Genomic DNA, 20,826 nt, shown 5'->3' on the forward strand with positions numbered 1-20,826 from the left:
TGCGGTGTATGAGTGAGGCAGTTGGCGAACTAGTTTGCGCATGGAGGAAGTGTTACCTTTGTGTTGCTTTGTTTGGCGACTTTTTGGCCCTTATCATAGCTCCTAAACAAAAGTCAGAGTCTTCAGATGCTAGTGCCTCAAAGAAGAGGAAAGCCATCACGATGGAAGTGAAATTAGACATTGTATAAAGATCAGAGGAATAAAGGTAAGGAATTTTCTTTTACACTCATTTTTTGTAATTTCTTTTACTACAGTACAGTGTACAATACAGTATATTTAAGTCCTTTTCCTTTTTCTGTGGCTTAGTTGTGTTTTTATGTTCTAGATTATAATTTTGCAAATGTGTTAGAATAGGTAAGTGACTTAGGCTAGGGTGTGTTTCGATTTACCCCAAAATTCAGGTTACATCACCGTTGTAGGAACAGAACTGTGTTGTAACCCGGGGACCCCCTGTGTGTATATCGGAGATTTGGAGTGGAGCCCCAAACATAATCTGGCCATTGGGGGAAGCCAAGTCTTGGTCTGGCAGATGGCAGAACGAACCCAAGGATCGGGAGACCATCAGACCAGCCAAGTGGAGAAGGTCAGCTGCAGGTAGGGTGACTCCCCTGGTGCATAGCCTGGAAGGGAGAAGCAGGGGAGTTGCCAGTAGAAAGAAGGCACCGGGATTTGTTTTTTAAAAGGACTACTTCCAGCCATTGTTTTTAGCCTCGTTTTACTGGATTTAGTTATTGGATTTTAACCTCCACATTTTTCACTTATTTTTAATGGATCATTTAACTTATCTGCAACAATGCACTATTTATTTGGACACCGTTGATTTTGTTGTTTTTAATAAAAGCATTTTGCACGTTTTTGCACCATCCCCTTCTTTCATGATGTCTTCAACGATCACCTCATCTGGATACATTACCGATGGTGTCAGGTTCAAAAGCTCCCAAACTGTAGACGGGAGCCTGGAGCAAAACCCGCATCATCACACATACATATACATGCTCTATACATATGGTGCTGCAAGATTTCAATCCATTACAGCGTAGTGCATTACCAATGGTGTTCTTGGTGACTGTGGTCCCAACTGCCATCAGATCATTAACAAACTCCTCCTATGTAGTTTTTTTGCTGATCCCTCACCTTTCTCATGATCACCTTCACCCCATGAGGCAAGATCTTGCATGGAGCTCCAGACCAAGGACAACTGATTGTCATTTTACATTTCTTCCATTTCCAAATAATTGCACCAACAGCTGTCACCTTCTCACCAGGCTTCTTGCTTCTTTCACAGCTCTTTGGTCTTGCCCATGGTGGTGGAGAGGTTGGAATGGAAGAAAGTGATTCTGTGGACAGGTGTGCTTTATACACATAAGTTGAGATCAGGAGTATCTGTAATTGATTGATTGATTGTAATCTGTGTGCCACATGGGCACCCAACCAATCTGTGGGAGCCAGAATTCTGGCTGGATTGTAGAAGATATAAATACTTATTTCTAGGGCCAACAATTTACCACGGCCCACTGAATTTAACGCCATGCTGCGGAATTTAGGGTTTTGCAGCGGTAAAACACCATGCCACAGAATTAACCTAACTGCCGCAGAAAATACCAAATCTGAATGAAATCTCACCATTTGAGGCATATTGATATTAGTATGATTAGTTTTGATTACTTCTTTAAGTTCTTTCTTTAGACTATTGCATCTCATTAATATCTCGTTCATTGCTACTAAAATCGAACACAGTGGAGCTACAGTCCAGTTAAAGAAGCTGTCGGCATTGCAGCAAAGTACTGATAAACTTATCGAGCTGAGAGCAGAACTTGAATTTGTATCTGTTCATTGCCAGTCAATTATGAACACTTTGACTTCTTTTGAGGCACAGTCATTCATGGCTGTCGATGTCTACAACAAAGTGTCTGACTTAAATCGTCTGGATTTCCAATTGCAACCAGCAGCTGTGAAGATGCAAACCACAATGCTGCTGCTAAACTTGAAGAATATTTTGTGGGAACCAAACAGCCAGCAATAGACCTATTCAGATCTGTTAGAATATTTGATCCACAACAGCTACCACTCTTATCGAAGAATTTTGCTGATCATGCACAATCAGTGCCAACAAGGATGGCTGCAGCAGATGAATGGCAAGTTTATCTGGACATAGCATCCCATGAAGTAAATCCAGCTGATATCACTGCTTTTCGACGTGCCTTAGAGGACAGACTGCCTCGCTTAGCGGCTCTTGCTAAAGTTTACATTCTGTTGCCGATCTCTTCTGTTGATGTGGAACGTTCGTTCTCAAAATATGGATCAGTGTTGTCACCACGGCGATATTCTCTGTCACAAGAACAACTACGAGCTTACAGTGCAGTTTTCTTCAACAATAAATAAACAATAACTTTAGAAACATTATTCAATAGTTTGTTGAGAATAATATTATGCCTACATATGTTTCAGCATCGTTTGCCTAAAGCAAATCTGTGGATTAAAATGTGCGGATGTGAATGCTTTGATATACCTATTTGATTAGTATTGCGAATTATGATCGATTATTATTAAGGAATCCTTTCCACGTCATGTCCAATCAACTGAATTTACCACAGGTGGACTCCAATTAAGCTGCAGAAACATCTCAAGGATGATCAGGGGAAACAGTATGCACCTGAGCTCAATTTTGAGCTTCATGGCAAAGGCTGTGAATACTTATGTACATGTGCTTTCTCAATTTTTTTATTTTTAATAAATTTGCAAAAATCTCAAGTAAACTTTTTTCACGTTGTCATTATGGGGTGTTGTGTGTAGAATTCTGAGAAAAAAAAAAATGTAATCCATTTTTTGAATAAGGCTAGAGAAGAGCCAAGCAAAATGACACCTTTTATTGGCTAACTAACAAGATTACAATATGCAAGCTTTCGAGGCAACTCAGGCCCCTTCTTCAGGCAAAATGTAATACAGAAACTGAAGTTTCCTGTGTTTATATCCACACACTAGGACAAGAAACAACAATGGTAAATCTTTAAAGGAAAAATCTTAAATGTAAAAAATTAATAGGTTCACTCAGGCTAAGATTAATTTAACAAGAGAGAGAGAAGAACAATGTATGGTCAAGAGATTTTTGGATAAGATAACTGTCCAACAAAGTCCTTTGAAGTCTGTGATGAGTTTTTCAGAAGAATATGGGTCTGTAGACAGGTTATCTGTGTCAGTCTGAGAGATGCAAAAAGTCCTCATACCTGGCTATAAAACTCTTGTCTATAATCAAACCATGCTGTAATGTATTAAATTTTAACATGAGCTTAACTTCCCATTCTTTTCTCTCTTGCTGTGTTTTCAAGTTGCCCATAAGCACTGTGACTTTAAAGTCCCTCTCACAGTGTCCATGGCTGTTGAAGTGGGCCGCTACAGGAACATCCGTGTTGCCATGTTTAATGTGGAATCTGTGCAAATTCATTCTCTGGAGGAGTGTTTGTCCAGTTTCTCCCACACAGAGTGCAGTGTCAGGCCATTTCATGCAGAGAATTAGGTAGACAACATTAGATGATCCCTTTATGTGATGTTCAAGTCGGCAGTGTGGTATAACTATACGGTCTGTATTGTAGATGTGGGCACAGGTTTTACATCTTTTCTTTAGGCAGGGAGATGTGCCATTTGCTGTCAGTTCATTTAGGGAGCTTCGGACAATAAGTTGCTGAAGGTTTGGTGGTTGTCTGTATGCCAGGAGGGGAGGTTCAGGAAATACATTTTTCAGTGTTTGGTCGTTGTTTAGCATTGGCTGAAGTTCTTTTATAATTTTTTGAAGTGTTTCAAGATGTGGGTTGTAGGGGGATGCGGTTCTTGTTGTCTTTGTTTTTATATTCCAGAAGGTTGTCTCTGGGTAAGGGAGTAGCTCTTCTTATTTGAGTGTCTGTTGTTTTGGGGGTATAACCTTGTCTAATGAAATCTTGTCTGAGTTCCTACAATTGTTGATCCCAGTCTGTCGGGTCTAAGCAAATACGATTGTATCAAATTGCTTGGCTAAAAATAATGGAGCGCCTTATATGCTTGGGGTGGAAGCTGTCACTTCTTAGGTAGGTCCGTCTGTCTGTTGGTTTGTGAAAAACAGAAGTTACAAGGGTGTTGTTTTTTAGTTGAACAATGGTGTCAAGGAAGCTGACTTCTGTTTTTGAGTAATTCAGCTTCAGCTTTATGTTGGGGTGAAAAGAATTATATTCATTATGAAAATGGAGGAGGTCCTTCTCAAGGCTGTAACATAACAAAATGTGGAAAAAGTGATGCGCTGTGAATACTTTCCGGATGCACTGTATGTATTCTTTAGTGACACTGCCACATGGTTAAAGTCACTGTAACGAAACAACCCTATTTTAAAACATGCTTAATGCTTGTAGTCCTGTAAAAGTATGGAAGAATAACAGAAGTATTCCTACCTCTCGCACAGCATTGCAAAATTCACTTTGGAGCACCCTCTGCAAAGCCTGTAGCTTCTGGGGAGGAACCTCTCCAGTTCTCTGTAGTTTATCCAACAATTCTATTGCTCGAGAGATATCTGCAGAAGAGCACAGACAATCTTTGTAAAAATTAAAGTTGCTTCCAAACATAAAAATACACTTCTAAAGGTTCTAAAGCAAAAACAAATTTCTACAGGGGTAACATAGATTCATGATATATCCCAGTGTAAATCTTAAATTTTGATAAAAATAATTAGATGCAGCCTCAGAAGTCCAGTCCAGCTGGCATCTGTGGGGAGTATGCAGGTTCTCATAGTGTAGATAAAGGATTTTCTCCCATATTTCAAAGCTGTGCAGGTCAGGTTGATTACTTATTCTAAACTGCACCCGAATAGGCAAGTCTTGGCATAAGCATGAATATGCTCTGTGAGAAACCCTTAACATGTGCAGCACTGTTTCTTGCCTTGGGTATGATCCCAGGAAAAGCTTTAACCTCACCATACTCCCCCATTAACAGGATACTGAGTTGGACAATGGCAATAATGCACAAGTAGATGTCCTGCTTATATGTGCCTTTTTCTATATCTTTCAAACTTGCACAAATATCAAGACATTATATAATAAATATAACAACTATTCAAATTTATTTTTGGGCGGTTATTAGGGTTATATACACTTAAATTTTATATTAGTCAAAAATTACTTCTCATGAAATACCATGGTTATTAAACATTAGTGATTTTGAACGCTATCAGGATCTTTCTTTAAATACATCCTTTTTGACACCAAATGTACTGATGTTGTGGGTGGCCAAAGCGTTTAGCTCTGGTCTCATTTAACAGTAGCATTTCGCTCAAATCAAAAAAACAAACTGAGCTTGACAAACTCTACTCTCCCGATTTTTTTGTCTTTTCTTTAACCCTGAACATCCTTTCAAAGAGTATCTTTGCTTGTATGTATCTTCCAATTCTTGATTTGAAAACTTGATCCCATGATGAATCTAGATGCTGCAGTTATAGAACTGTGACCCTTCCGATTCTTTTTTTGCTTTTCTAACTATACTCAAGATGCACATGAACATCGTACAAGGGGAGGAAAACACTGTTTTAGTGGTTTTTGAACTTTTTCAATGCTTGTGCAAGACAACAGACTAGCAGGGAACACTGTAATGGGTTTTCAAAAAGTTCCAAGGACTCATCAAGAATATGCACTTAAATATTCCTCAGATGGGTAGGAAAAATAAAGAAGGGTTGGAGGTATCAGCCTAAATTGTTACTGGTCCTTCGGATAACCAAGTGATAGCAGACTGATGCCTATTGTACTTTGGGTTCCTGCAAAGTTTCCTAGACAGACATTGTAGGGGCTACTAGAAGGAACTCCGGTAAGAGACAAAAGCCCATTTTAGTAGGAGCCAGGCTTACTTGAATATGATTCTCAAGTATGTCAACCAAACACTGGAAATACTTTCAGGTCAGCCTTTAAAGGACCTTTTAACCGTCATTGGAGTCAAAGTGGATGGTGTAGATGGCGATGAGGAAAAGAGACTAGTACTTTGAGGCAAAGGTTTGATGGTGTGATGAATCATGTTGGGATGTTGTGGGGGCAGGAAATCTAATTATTTTTAATTTATTATTTGACGCCTTTATCAAAGGAGACTTACAACACTTAGGAGATACAATTGTTTACATTTTTTTTGTTTTTCCAATTGGAGCAAAGGCAAATGAAATGAATTGCTCATAGTCACACAGTACCAGTGGGGTCGCATATTGTCTAGTGAAGCCAAAATGGGCACAGCATTTTTTACTTTTGCTGGATTTTACCATTTTTCCTCCTGTAAACCTTTATTGTTTTTCTCACTAAGCTCTATTGTTTTGGATTTCTGGTCTCGGTTGTTTGTGGTTGAGGGTTCTACCCACAAGAGCTCCCACAGGTCACAACCCTAATAATGCTAAGTGACTGAATGTATTTTAGGTGTCTATTATTTGTGAAACTTAAAAAAAAGTTTTCATTGACTTGGCAGTTTTTTCATCTAATCCTGTGCTGATTAAATAAAATATTTCCTTATATGTGCTACCTTTTTTAAATGCTGTAGAAGAATAAGTCCTAAAAAGATGCCTTGTGACAGAATTGTGTTTTATTAAGCAAAATTTCATCGCTGACTTCATTTTGATTTCCTTTACTTTAAAAAGGGATACACATAATAAAATTAAAACAAGTATTTCAGTAAGAAAGACTTACTGTCTATCTTTTTGGGGAAATAAAATGCACCTCATTATCTGTGTAGTTTAGAACTTTTTTATCTTTAGCTCTATGTCTTCTAAATTTAGAAGTGTTTCTATTTAGTGACATGGTATTACATACCTCTTACTTGACATTTATTTCACACCTTTATACTTAGATGTAAAGTAGTTTTGCAAATTGACACCAATGGTATTACACTGTCATGGTGAAATTCAGTGCTTTGTGACCCCAAGTATTTTCATCAAGAGAATGGATGATGTTGAGTATCTTTTTTATATTTAAGACATCATTAGTGATGCACCACAATGAAAATTCTTGGCTGAAGGTAAAATTCAGAAATCACAGGTTTTTTGATCTACTGCACAAGGTATAAATTAAGTCAGTTATACTTTTTATTTGTTTCTCATTGAAGCTGAATTGTAAAACTGCAAGTTAATGAAAAATCCTTTTATTAATGAATTCAGTCTTTTCAAAGAAACAGTGTGTTTAAAAACTGAACTGAAAAATGACTAAATTAATATAGTAACACTGTACTTCAGTAAATAGTAAATGATGACTTACAGTACACAAGTCTTTCAACCTATGTGATTTACTAGTCCTCAAAAAACTAGTGCACTCAACAAAATGAAAATTGAATAGGCTACAGAATACACAGAAAGCAGCATTGTCAACAGTGGTGAGTCAGTGGAATTATGCAATTCCCAGTCTTAATCGACAGACATAATTTTAAACTTCAATAAAGAACCTCAGTTTGGAACAGATATGGCTATTCTCTTACAGCATCACACTATTAAGTTGTTCATTAACACTGAATTCAAAACAATGTCTCTTCACAATGTCAGTGTGTGCGAGACAAGTTAGCATTGCCCGTTCCTTGCCAGGCAAGTTCTACAAATCCACATTGTTTAATAAACTCAATTTGCTTAAATCATTTTGCTTAGCACACATATTAAATTTTTATGATCACTTCTCATTCTTCTTTCCTTTGCCCATTTGATTTTTAGAAAGGGAAGTAACACATATTTGGCCAAACAAATTCTGCATTTTTACATCATATACCCAGATACCAAATGTGCCATTTAAAAAATATTTTTGGCCAAATAGTTTCAGTGGACAAAAAAAAACAAACTGTTACATCCTTGGATATTATAGTAAACATTGGTATGGAATAACCACGATGACTTGCAATGGGTGTTGCATTGGAAGAGTTTTAAAAAAGAGAGTGAATTAAAAATGCTCCTAGAACTATCACGTAAGGGACATCATAGTAAACAGTATTTAAATACTGTAAATTTGTCAAGCTATAAAATAAGTCTGCAAAACCCCTATTATTTGAATGCAGAGCATCTCAAAGGAAAAAATCTTGACCTTGTCTAGAAAAGCTCAAAGTTATCAAAAAAAGAAAAACAAGAAAACATTACCACAGATACACAAAAAGGTAATAAAGTGTTAAGTGAAAGATCTATAAGGCTAATGATGCATAATAAATTGGCCATAATATCAATGTCAACCAGAAATGGAGTTTAATAATGATCAGTTCTGCATGGAGTGTACAAATTGTTTTACACATATTATAGACTGATATTGTGAAGCATTAAGCATATGTCACACAAGCAACTTGTGACTGTTCATAGGTAAAATATTGCTTGTCTGAATGCCAATGAGAACAAAAAATGTTCTGAGGCTCCAATGTCAGTTCAGCTGTTAGTGATAGGCCATGTCACATTAGATGATTTTTTGCAGCGATTTTCAGTTGTAGCCTTCATTTACATAATCTTAATGGAAGGAGTCAGTGCCACCCTCTTATAAATGCCACTTGTGTAATGTGATATACCATGTGGTTCACTCCAACTAGTTTGTGGATAAACTCAACAAAATTTTAATCATTGGGGTGAGCTTGGTGTACATGACAGCTGACAACCAATGACCGCTCATCCGGAAATACAATGCATATAATGCAGTGACAAGGAATAAGGAATGCAGGTGTTCTGAACTTTACAAACATAATAAAGGCTGGTCTATCTGGTGTCTCATGTTTTATGTACTGATACAGAATTGAAAAAAAGAAAAAACGGCTAAGATTGCAGATGAATTCAATGTAGCTGTCAACCCTTAGGGCGGCACGGTGGCGCAGTGGTAGCGCTGCTGCCTCGTAGTTAGGAGACCCGGGTTCGCGTTCCGGGTCCTCCCTGCGTGGAGTTTGCATGTTCTCCCCGTGTCTGCGTGGGTTTCCTCCCACAGTACAAAGACATGCAGGTTAGGTGGATTGGTCAATTCTAAAATTGGCCCTAGTGTGTGCTTGGTGTCTGAGTGTGTTTGTGTGTGTCCTGCGGTGGGTTGGCACCCTGCCCAGGATTGGTTCCTGTCTTGTGCCCTGTGTTGGCTGGGATTGGCTCCAGCAGATCCCCGTGACCCTGTGTTCGGATTCAGTGGGTTAGAAACATTGGTCAGCACATTATTGGCTGTCACAAAAGAGCCAAGCATGACAGTGCTAGAATGTTTGCACATATTTGGTAAATGTGACATGGCCAGCAGTTTTCCGAAATTTAAACTGACACGGTCCAGCAACGAGATCAGCAACTACAGTTTGCAAGTCTCACATACCCAAAGATTAGAAGTTTTGTAATGTGACATCAGCTTAAGAAAGTTAATAGCTTTCAATCAACACTGTCTAACTAAAAGATTACATTAAGAGTAGGTGAGTATATTACTTTTATTTTATTTATACTTAAGTTAAAAGTTAACTAACTGGCCAAGGTTAAAAATATGACAAAAGGTCAAGATTTATCCTATTGATTTGTAACTTTGCACTTTTTTTTTCTGCAGAAGCATTTGTGCTATACACGTGATAGAAAAATGTGTGAAGCCAACTACAATGAGAGGTAATTTTTGAAAAGAAAGCCACTGGATGAAGGCAACAAATGATAATTGACTAAAGTTCCAATAGCATGAGACAAAGATTTCTATAAACCATCTGCTTCATTTACTTCTTGGGAATTAATTGGCACCTATTGCTCACTTTACATTTTATTTGCTCTCTGGTGTTAGCACATGCCGGCAGTGCATTAACCGTCACTAGCTAAGTATCTGCTTAATTTACTTTTCAATATTAATCAATACAGCTCTACAGGTTGGTCATTGCTGTGCACATTGCATTTCACAATTTCTTTAACGTTCATGCAGGGAAAAGAAAAAATACCTTCCATTTATTAAAACAATGAGCATGATAAATGGAAAAGATGATTGATTATGGAATGTAATTTGAAGAATGTTGTCTTAAATACAATGTTTCCATTCAAGTGGGCTTAGCAACCAAAACTAAGTGACATCTATTACTACCTAGAATGCTCTGTTCACTTAAAGGTACAAACCTCCATATCCCAACAGTGAAAAGCAGCACTGGAACATAAGGCTGGTCAGCACCTTCTGTGTAATAAAATCAGTGGTAACGGGGCAGCTATATGCAAACTGGCTAATCAAATTTTATAAGCTAGAAATGGCTGATCCTGACCTCGGGCTAATTGATTGGTGCACTGTCTGTCAAAAGTATGTCTGAACATCAGAGATAAGTTTAACAAAAATTTTAGTAACCAACATGTCGACTTTGCCCACAAAGAACAATAAAAAACTGAAACTGGGTTTTGCCCTAAATATGAATATCACTGATTCATGCCTTGCTTTATGTAGATGATTTTAAGGGTTAGCTATCTAAATTTTACAGTAAAAAGAGGCATGGCAATTAGCTTTTGAGATCATCCAGGCTAATCCAATTAAGAAACTGACTTTATTATACAAAATAGCTTTGCTCACAATCTAAATTAAAAACACTTTTTTCTTCATTTATGATTGCATATCATACCATATTATCACAAGAATCACCAACAACCACTTGTGGCTGACAAAAAAAAAAAAAAATCTGAACTTGCACACTGTTGTACATTGAAATATTATCTACCTGTATTAGCAACACAGATTAAAACAAATCAAATAAAGGTATACAAGATCCTATATTACTTGAGGATTAGTGTAGTATATTCGGATTATAAAGTGATTAAGGCCAACCCCTGCCAAATATGTTGCGTATTTTACACACAGTATGCCCAGAACAAAAAGGTATTCATTTGGAAATATATTCTCTGAAAAATGCCAATTACTTAATGAAAAAAATGAATTCAAATTAAAGTAAGCACTTCTGACAATTCATTGTACAAATTCAGCAAAAAAGGTTTGTGTGATGCAAGCATTCTCCACATCTTCAGAAGAAATAAGGCTCAAATACCCTTACCGTCTGCCCATCCTCTTGCTGACTCTTAAAATGGTGCAATAAGCAGTCACAAAGCAAATTATATTTCCTTCATAACATATTGAAAAACAGGCTACCACCAATTTTCACCTTTTTCACATTAAATCGAATAATTTTCATTGTTCGAAACATATTGTTAAACATTTGCATAATAGCTTTACTGCTAATTCTACATTGCTCCTGTATAAGTGACTATGTGCATATAAATGACTGTGTCCTGCATTTTGTAAGAGGCTGTACAAGAGGAGGAAGTAGCTCGGGACAGGTTTTCAGTCCACTGCAGAGCTCACTTGTGCATACACCCAGCCTATTTATAATTGTCATTTAACCTAATCAGCATGTCTTTACATAAAAAAAACAAAGTAAAGTTAGAACAAAACCATTACAGACATGGAGAAAACATACAAACTGCACATGCACTACATCTGGGCATGAGATTCCATCCCTGTATGTGGCATCATTGTGCTGCCCAAGTCTGAACTAGAATAGCAAAAATCATTTGTATATTCTTTTCAGACTGACACCTATTTTTACAAAAAAAAAAACAAATATACTACTTATTAATATAATGAGTAATGTAATTAACACAGACATGTATGTTACCCATCAAAATGCTTGTTAACACTCTGCTAATTAATAGAGTTGACTGCAGGATTTCATCTCTCTTGAATCGAAAAAATTAAAGCTTAGTTCCCTCTCCCACTCATTCTCTTGCTTGCTGACACCATCAATGCAAGCAAACACAGCACAAGACATAGTTTACTCCCATCTTCCCTTCCTGTTTGCATTGACTCACCAATCAGGTTGAACTACACAGCATTTTGGATAATTCTCTTAAAGGGAACGATCACTTATTACACACAGTTCGCATACAAGTCTACACATAAAGATATTATCTTTATGATGGTAACTCAAAATTGCATGTCCTGTTTCACTTTTGTATTCACATTTTTTGTTTTACACTTTAATGTGCTTTCCAGTTTTTCATTAATTTTGAGCATACTGGTAAAATGTTTTTCTCAAAATCCACACTGGAAGAAGAATTTCATTCAGTACATCACCAGCTACTAGTGCGCAGTAAACCCATACTGCAAGTGTTGTGTCACTATGGGATTCACTCTCTGTAAAGTCAGTGGAGAAATCAAGAATAAGAAAAACAAAAGATTAAATTCTGGAGTCTGGTATTAGCAGGTGAAGGCCTAACCAAAGACATTGTAACACTGTGTTATGTATCTGTCTTAAAGAGCAATAAAAAAATGTCTTATATGATGAAAATGGAAAATACAAAACAAAATGGCAAATGTTTGAAATGACAATATATTCTACTTGGCAAAAATATTTTTTAAATGCCTTGTATTTAGGTAAACATTAATTAAAAAAATGTATAATTTCATAATATACAAGGGAAACACATAGGTGAACATATAATAATTGATGGTTATTAAAATGGTGGTGTGCATAAAAAGTAGTATACAAGATTGCACTGTGCAGCCATAATGCAGAGCACTTCATTTACTCTCATGCACAGATGGTACTATAAGCAACGCAGTTAGCAGAGCAACATACTTTTGTTAATTCACCTACTCTTTGGGATATAAATTTTCCCAGAGCAAAAGAAGATGACTTTTTTTTTTTGAACAGCCAACTTGAGTTTTGCTGAAAATAAAAGCATTAGACACAGTTTACTTAAACTTACAAAGAAAAACTTTGAAATAGCTCTCTACCAAATGCAAATTATGAAACCAGAAGCCACAGGCATCAGCAAAAATCTACAAAACTGGATTTCCACTTAGATAACCGGATGCATAAAAACAGTAGCGATGACAGGAGTGCTCCACATGGAGAGAAATCATGAATTTAGTCACACAAGAGTCTCCCTGGTGGACCACTACTTTTTATGATTTAAATTTATAGATGCCAACATAATGACCAAAATTATGAAACCCACAGATAACACTTAAGTTGGGGTGATAGCAGATACTTAAGAGGCAGCAAAAACAATTCAAAGTGACCTGGAAATCTCCAGAACTGGTCAAATACTTGGCAAATACAGCTTAACAGTTCAAAGATGCAGGTAAAGGAAAACATCTATTATAAAAAAAAAAAATCTTGGGAAGGAAGTGAGACATGATCTTCTCGGAAGACAATTTGACATCCCGCGAGAGACACTATAACGTCATGCAAAGACAATTTGATGTCCCGTGAGAGACACCTTAACATCACGTGAGACAAGACAGTGAGACAACATTTAAAACAAGTTCACGGACATCTAATTAAACAGTTGTTGGAATGCTTTTGGCAGACAGACATCATGTGCTCCCAGCTCTTAAAACAACGACAAGCAACAAGCAGAACACACAGCTTGCCAGAAGCAGCAGCAGGAGGAGGAAGCCAGTAGATGATCCGACCGCTTCTCCTTAGCGTGCGTTACGTCCCTTTCACAACACGAACAGCAGGGATGCGAAGTGGCAAAAGGACAGCTATTGTACAGGCTTTTAAATGATTGACATGCAGCGCGACAAAAAGAAAACACAGCTCGCCAGCAGCAGAAGAAATACAGCAGATGATCCAATGGCATCTCCTTAGCGTTCGTTCAGCCACCCCCCCTTCACAACACGAGCAGCATTAAACATCCAACGAGAAAGATTTAACCACGCCCAGGGCCGGAAATAAAGGACAAGTATTGTATTTACAAAAGTTTTAAAGTAAAAGTGAAAATAATGCATATCTAACAATTCCCATGAAAATAACAATCTCTTTAAATTGTATATCCAGTAAACCGGGGGTGGGCGAGCGAAGCGAGCATGGGGCACAGCCCCCTAGTTACTTATAAATATAAGATTGGCAAATATGACCTAGGAAGCAAACTCTCTGAAAAAGATGTTAAAGCAAAATTATCAGTCTACAAAATGTGCAGAAGCAAATAAAACAGCAAATAAAATATTAGGTTTTAAAAACTGTTGAATATAAATCAAGGAACATTATGCTTATACTGTATAATGCACAAGTGAAACCTCATTTTAAAAATAAAAAAGACAGACCAGTATTAAATGCTGTGCAGAGACATGAAACCAAGTTTACCCTGAAACTAAAAGGCAGAAATACACAGAAGCACTATGGGACTTAAAACTCTTTAGTTGTGAGCAAGGAGCATATGGGAACCTACAAAAAAGGTCTTCAATATCCTCAGTTATATTGATTAACTTAATTTAGCAGAAATGTTTCAGTTAAAGACTTAACTATGTATTTGAGGATACCAGTGGAAATTAAGGGAAACTACTTTTATGACAGAACAGAAAACCGTTTCTTTACAAGAGCATAATGGAGTCTGGAAAAAACTACAAAGTCATGTAGTTAAAATGGAAACCTTGCTAACTTTTGCAAAGAACCTAGATGAGAGACTGGTATAACTTAGCCATTAGTTAACTATAAGGGCAGGATAGACAGAATGGTCTCCTCTCATTTGTCAACATTCTTATGTTTATGTTCTGGAGTAACAGCCTGACCAACTATTCAAGGCAGACCTCCACTAGAACAGTAATTTAATTGAAGACTTACAAGTAGGGTTGGGGCATATTATACCTTTCACGGTAAGACCGGTACAATGTTAGGCAATGATAAGAAAATGAAATATCGTGATAGAATATGAGTAAAACGCGCATGCGCAGTGCCTTTGTTTTCATACACACATGAAAGGAAAAAGCATGGTGGCGACAGAGAATGAGAAGGGCGAAAGCGGATCATTGAATGAAACGAATGAACCAGAATTGGTTTGTAAAAATGGTGCAACTTCAGTAGTGTGGAACTGGTTTGGTTTTCGCCTGTCAGATACCCAACAAAGCACAATTTTTTGTAGAATATGCAAGTGGGCCATCGTGGCAAAGGGAGGAAACACCACAAACCTATTTCATCATTTGAAGCAGAAGCACTTGTTGGAGTACAACAAAGCTGTTAAAGCACGTGAAGAGGCGTCCGCTTCAACTAGCGTGGTGGTGAGACCAAAGAAGCTGACTCAACAAACAGTCGGCGTAGCTTTAAATAGCTGCACGCCTTATGACAAAAGTAGCAAACGCTGGGTGGAACTAACTAATGCAGTGACGCATTGTTTAGCCAGGGATATGATGCCCATTCAGAGTGTGGATAGAGAAGGTTTCACAGAGATGCTTAAAAAGTTCGATCCACGCTACAAGCTGCCCACCAAGAAATACTTCTCTAAAGTCGCCTTGCCTGCTTTATATGAAGAGGTCCGTACTGAGGTGTCAAATGCATTATCTTCAGTGGAGTTTTTTGTGTCAACCACGGACATGTGGTCAAGCCGAACATCAGACCCCTACATGAGCCTCACAATACACTACGTGGACAAAGACAGGAGGTTACAAAACAAGTGCCTTGAAACAAGTTCCCCACACCCCAGAGGACCATACAGGGGAAAATATAGCCAAAGGCTTAAAAGAGTTCCTCAGCTCGTGGAATCTCCAGGAGGAAAAAAGTGTGTGTGACGACCGACAACGGGGCCGACGTTGTGAAAGCCGTCGCACTCAACAACTGGACCAGACTTTCATGCTTCGGACATCGCCTGCAAATTGCAATAGGTAAGTTAATTATAACGTCAGATTAACATTAGAATTACCAGAGTCTACGAAAAAACGAACCTGACCCGATCCGGCCCACCTTAAAACCGTTCTCACTTCTCCGCCACCGTCTTTTGTTTTCTAAATGTGCCGATTAAAAAGAGCAGCAAGCAGCCGGCTATTCCATCCCCCACCTCCGTCGCAGAATGTTCATTACGTTTTCCCAGCTCATGCCTTGTTTGATTATCTGGGAGTGACTCAACTGCTGGAGTTTTAGAGTGAAAATAATAGATCGTTATTTGGAACACATGCATTTCATGTGTTCCGTTTCTACTGTAATCTGTGTAAACACATTGTTAAAACAGAAACTTTTTCATATTTTAATAATAAATGTTACAAAATGTAGGCATAAACTATAGAATATGTGAAGCCTGATTTCCAAAGATCAAATAAACACTTTCACAAAAGGTTCAAAAATTTTACAATGGCTTCCGTGGCGTATCGCTAAGATTTATTTTTTCAGATAGCGGCATGCATACCTTGTCTTAGAGACCCGAGTTCAATTCCCAGCTAGGAAGGTAGTGTTAATTTTTTTTTTCTTTTTAACCTTCGCCACTAAAAGTGTTTATTTGATCTTTGGAAATCAGGCTTCACATATTCTATAGTTTATGCCTACATTTTGTAACATTTATTATTAAAATATGAAAAAGTTTCTGTTTTAACAATGTGTTTACACAGATTACAGTAGAAACGGAACACATGAAATGCATGTGTTCCAAATAACGATCTATTATTTTCACTCTAAAACTCCAGCAGTTGAGTCACTCCCAGATAATCAAACAAGGCATGAGCTGGGAAAACGTAATGAACATTCTGCGACGGAGGTGGGGGATGGAATAGCCGGCTGCTTGCTGCTCTTTTTAATCGGCACATTTAGAAAACAAAAGACGGTGGCGGAGAAGTGAGAACGGTTTTAAGGTGGGCCGGATCGGGTCGGGTTCGTTTTTTCGTAGACTCTGGGGGGGGTGTTTTTTTTTTTAAGTAAATCGATAAGTTTAAAATGTCGATCGCTGTTATTTCTGTTGATTAATTCATGCTTTCATTCATTATAGCTAATACTGTTATCAAGTGGTCACTTTTTTGCCTGTTGTATGCAATCTATCTAGCGTCTTTATCTCCACTCTCACTGCCCGCTTGCCTGCGTGCAGCATGTGTCAATTGATATATGATTTAATGTATTTTCTTTTTTACCTCAAATGGGCATAAAATTTATAAACTAGTATGCACTGTCAGTTAATGAGATCGTTATATTTTCATGTGGGGTGCTCCTTTTAAAATATTTTTTTAACAATTGAGACTGCAATTAACTTGAACAAATGTCCTTGTAACTGTTCTTATTTTTAAATTCTGTAAGACACACACTGTCAGTCAGAACATAGATAGATAGATAGATAGATAGATAGATAGATAGATATGAAAGGCACAATACCTCTGCATTCCAGCAACTAGCTCTGCATCTGAAAGGTTGTTCAGCACAGGTGGAGATGTTGTAACTTGTCAAAGGTCCTCCCTTAAGCCCACATCTGTGAACATGTTAGTGTTTCTGACAAAGAATCTTAAAACTTGAAATGTACAGTAGAAAACTTCCATGAGCAGTAGCAATAATTCATCCATGTTTTTTGTTTGTTTGTTTTGTTTTTACTCATGAGTTTGTGCAATTTTATTATTTGACTTATTTATTTGGCACACTGCAGTTTTATGTTGCAAAGCAACTCTTTTTAAGTTTTGTGGATATTATACATGGTAATGCTCAGGATATGTCAGCCCATTTCCACTGGAAATGCCTTTTGGTTAAACTGTCAGCAAGGAATTTGCATTTGCACTAATACATTTTTATATAGCTTTAATGCACATAAACACAGCTGCTTGTTTAAGTGAAAATAAATTGAAGGGGTTTTTTTGCACTAATAAAGTTGTGGAGTTGTAAAGTATATTGTCTCGTGTCAATCATATCGCCAGTTATATCGTTATCACAAATGTTTAAATATATATCGTGATAAATAATTTTGGCCATATTGCCCTGCCCTACTTACAAGACTACTCTACTTTAGATAAAAATGTACTATCTAAAAGAAAATGCCCTCCGATTTAAGAATACTTTTAATCATATCACACCTAACTGAAAAATGCTTAAGACTTTATATGTATGGTCGGTAAAGAATAACAAAAAACATATGTTACATCTATTATAAATTTTTACTAATGCATTGAGGGGTGAACTTCAGCAATCTTTATCTTCCACTTATTTCATAAGGTGCCAAGGTGAGCAAGCTGTTCTGAGGCCTCTTGACAGAATGACAATGGCTGGTCACAATGATGTAGCCGTGATATATGCAGAAAACCACCTTCATCTGCCAGTTCTGTGTGATGGAAAACAGTCCTACAGTAGCTCTATGCTGTGGTTTCAGCTACTGATTAAAGGTTTTCCTGAGACTTTTTCCCTGCCATGGCAACGTTGCAGGCATTTCCTTTTCAGTTTTGATATTGTGAAAATCTAATGAGTGCTAATTTTTATTATTTTTTTTTCTGCATTGATTTTTATGCCATGGCTTTCCCCTTGGATGACACAGGATAAAAATACTCTTGTAAACACTCCCTTTCAGATGTATGTAGGATGCGTGTTTGGCAATTTATGCCTTGGCAGCATTGCATTTGGATTACATTAGTTCTACTGTAGTTAGATCTGTATTGCTGCCTTTTACTTGACCATAAATTAAAAATGGCTAAAAGTTCATGTTTCTAATATTTTTTTAATTATTAACGACTCAATGAAGAACAGTCATCCATCCATCTTACAACACACTTATTTATATTTAACGTCTTGGGGAGCCTTTGCTGCGTGAAGAACAACACAACGACAGAGCCAAATTTGGTGCATCAAAAGGCACACTCATGCACACCCACTTTAAACAATAACTGGGACAATTGACCTACCGGGAAATAAGCACATGTGCGAGGATTTGCGGTCATTCTTAAGTGTTACTTTAAAGATGATACTGTAAACAAAAAGTTAAGTCACCTACTCAAATGGTAAACGTCATATGCAACGTTTAATCATCTATCCCAACACTGCGCGTACAAACCACACCAGTAATCAGACGTTTATAATCATTCATTTACTCGGCGGTTGTTTCGTAATGTCTACGAAGGCAAAAGAAAATCACAGCAGCCATCAATGTTAAAATTATGGCACTTAACTTGTTGCGTTAAATCACAGAGCTAAATAACATAGCAGATGCTCAAAACAGTATGATTTGATGAAGAAATATGTGTATGAAAACGTTAATCTCGAGTAGCACTGAACAGATCCATGGTAAATTTGGGTATATTGGGAACACTGGGCTGAAAATTACATATTTAAAAGGCATGTCTTGAAAAGTACGTTTTTCAAGCAGGTTTTTTTTTTTCCTCTTTTAGGAAATTAGTTGATCCACATAATTGAGGAATAATACAAAAGGCCACTGTCTGACGCTCCACGTGTAAATTGAAAGAGTCAGCCTTGGACAGTGACAAGTGCAGGTGTCGGCGTTGCCCGTAGCGCAAAACGAAGGACAACAGCCTGGAACTTATGACCTACGTGAAATAATGTAGATTGTATCAACGGCAATCACTACTGAGCATTACGCGGCACCGTCTGCCATGCCCACCTTACGGAACGACTTTCCTTTTGCGGCGCCAAAGAAATGTCAGCTTTCAGCGACTGAAAAGTCAAATCTCGTGTTCAGTAAATTGAGTCACCTCTTTACGTAAATGATCACTGTCATGCATTTTCTACTAAAACATACATCTCTCAAAACACAGCAAATACTAAAAAAGAAAAACAAAGGCGACAGCACAAATCCCCTCCTCCCTTCTGAATTGAGATCTAGCGGATGACTTCCCCCTTCAAGCAAACAGTCAATACACGCCAGACCTGCTCAATACGGCTAATTTTGTTAAAAAAAGTGAATGAACACTTTTTCACAGCATTTCAAAGTCGATTCGAGGACCGTTTTTGGTTTGTTTACCTCTTTCCAGTCTCACCGGATCGCCCATTGAAGCCATTTTGTGCCGGCTGACAGCGCGCGCAAGCAGACTGCTCGTGCTCAAAGAGCAGAACGTGCGCGGCTCCGTGGACGTCAGATTGCGTGCTCGCTCCGGCATAGTTAGATAAGTCTAGACGCGAGAACAGTTGATTGGTCGGTTTAAGGTTAGGAGCACACACTGATACAGTGTATTGCTGCACCCACCGCACGTCAAACCAACTCAGGATCCCAGATTAGGACCCAAGTGCAGCCGTGCAACGGGTGATACCTCAGCACCACACTAATTCAGATGGAGTGGAACAGTGTGAGGATTTTTATGTTCGCTGGATTGCCAATTCTATCACCAACCCCCAAGTTTTTCCCTGCAGGTTGTAGGGCCTACATAATAGGTTTATTAATAGTGGCTTTCATATGAAATTAGTACAAAGGGGATGTAAAGGAATTAAACGTGGAGTTAGCTGGTCGTTTAATCATACTGAGCGTGAAGAACAGTTTTAAATCATTCATTTTTTTCTTGCGAATTTGTATCCATGGTTATGTGTAATTAATACCAGCAGTTTCTTAGATTGTAAACAAAATGGGCTTAGTCGACATAGCTGTTACCGAATAAAGGCAGGATTAAAAAAGGTAGAAAAGGAGACCCTGGTTAGTGACTGGGTATCCAATTATAGGAGCTGAAAACACATTGCAGTAGTGCTGTACAGCTTACGAAAGAAAATGCAATGAACACTTTTCAAGTATCCATACCAGTTTTAGTTGTTGCTGTTTTTACCCTTAACTCAATATGAAACAAGCAGTTAGGATGATTTGCTTTTAAGAAAATCGGGTACTTCAGCATCAGGCAACCTAAGACCGTCTCTCTACAAACTGCCAAGTATGACTAAAGGCTGGGATTTACAGAATTTTGAAATCTCAGTGTGTACAACCCTGAAGAAGCACACAGTTTTCACTATTGCCATTCGAGCGTGCACAAATGTTTGATATATAATTTAAAAAGAACACATTAATAGTCTAGTGACATGTTCAGTTTAAAAAAAACGTATATTTATTCAAACAATACACAGTATTTTTAAGTATAAATATTCTAAGGTTTCATGACACAAGGAATAATGTAGAACTAATGTTGATGCTGTTTCACTGTTTTTTTTTTTTTGTTGTATTAAATACTTAAGCAAACACTAACTTTGAAT

General features: G+C 37.6%; 1 protein-coding gene across 1 annotated transcript in view; it reads right to left on the minus strand.

Annotated features, from left to right (window-relative positions):
* The window catches only part of lin7c (lin-7 homolog C (C. elegans)), a 46,274-nt gene extending 26,566 nt beyond the window's left edge, over positions 1-19,708 (minus strand). Inside the window, exons 1-2 of the mRNA XM_039753774.1 lie at positions 19,619-19,708; positions 4,416-4,534 (exon numbers count right to left, since the gene is read on the minus strand). Coding sequence (XP_039609708.1) covers positions 4,416-4,534; positions 19,619-19,655 — 156 coding nt within the window. The 5' untranslated portion in view covers positions 19,656-19,708. The remainder of the gene's footprint in view (positions 1-4,415; positions 4,535-19,618) is intronic.
* Between the last annotated feature and the right edge of the window lie 1,118 nt (positions 19,709-20,826).

This window comes from Polypterus senegalus, chromosome 1 (assembly GCF_016835505.1).
Source record: "Polypterus senegalus isolate Bchr_013 chromosome 1, ASM1683550v1, whole genome shotgun sequence".
Classification (NCBI taxonomy): Eukaryota; Metazoa; Chordata; class Cladistia; order Polypteriformes; family Polypteridae; genus Polypterus; species Polypterus senegalus.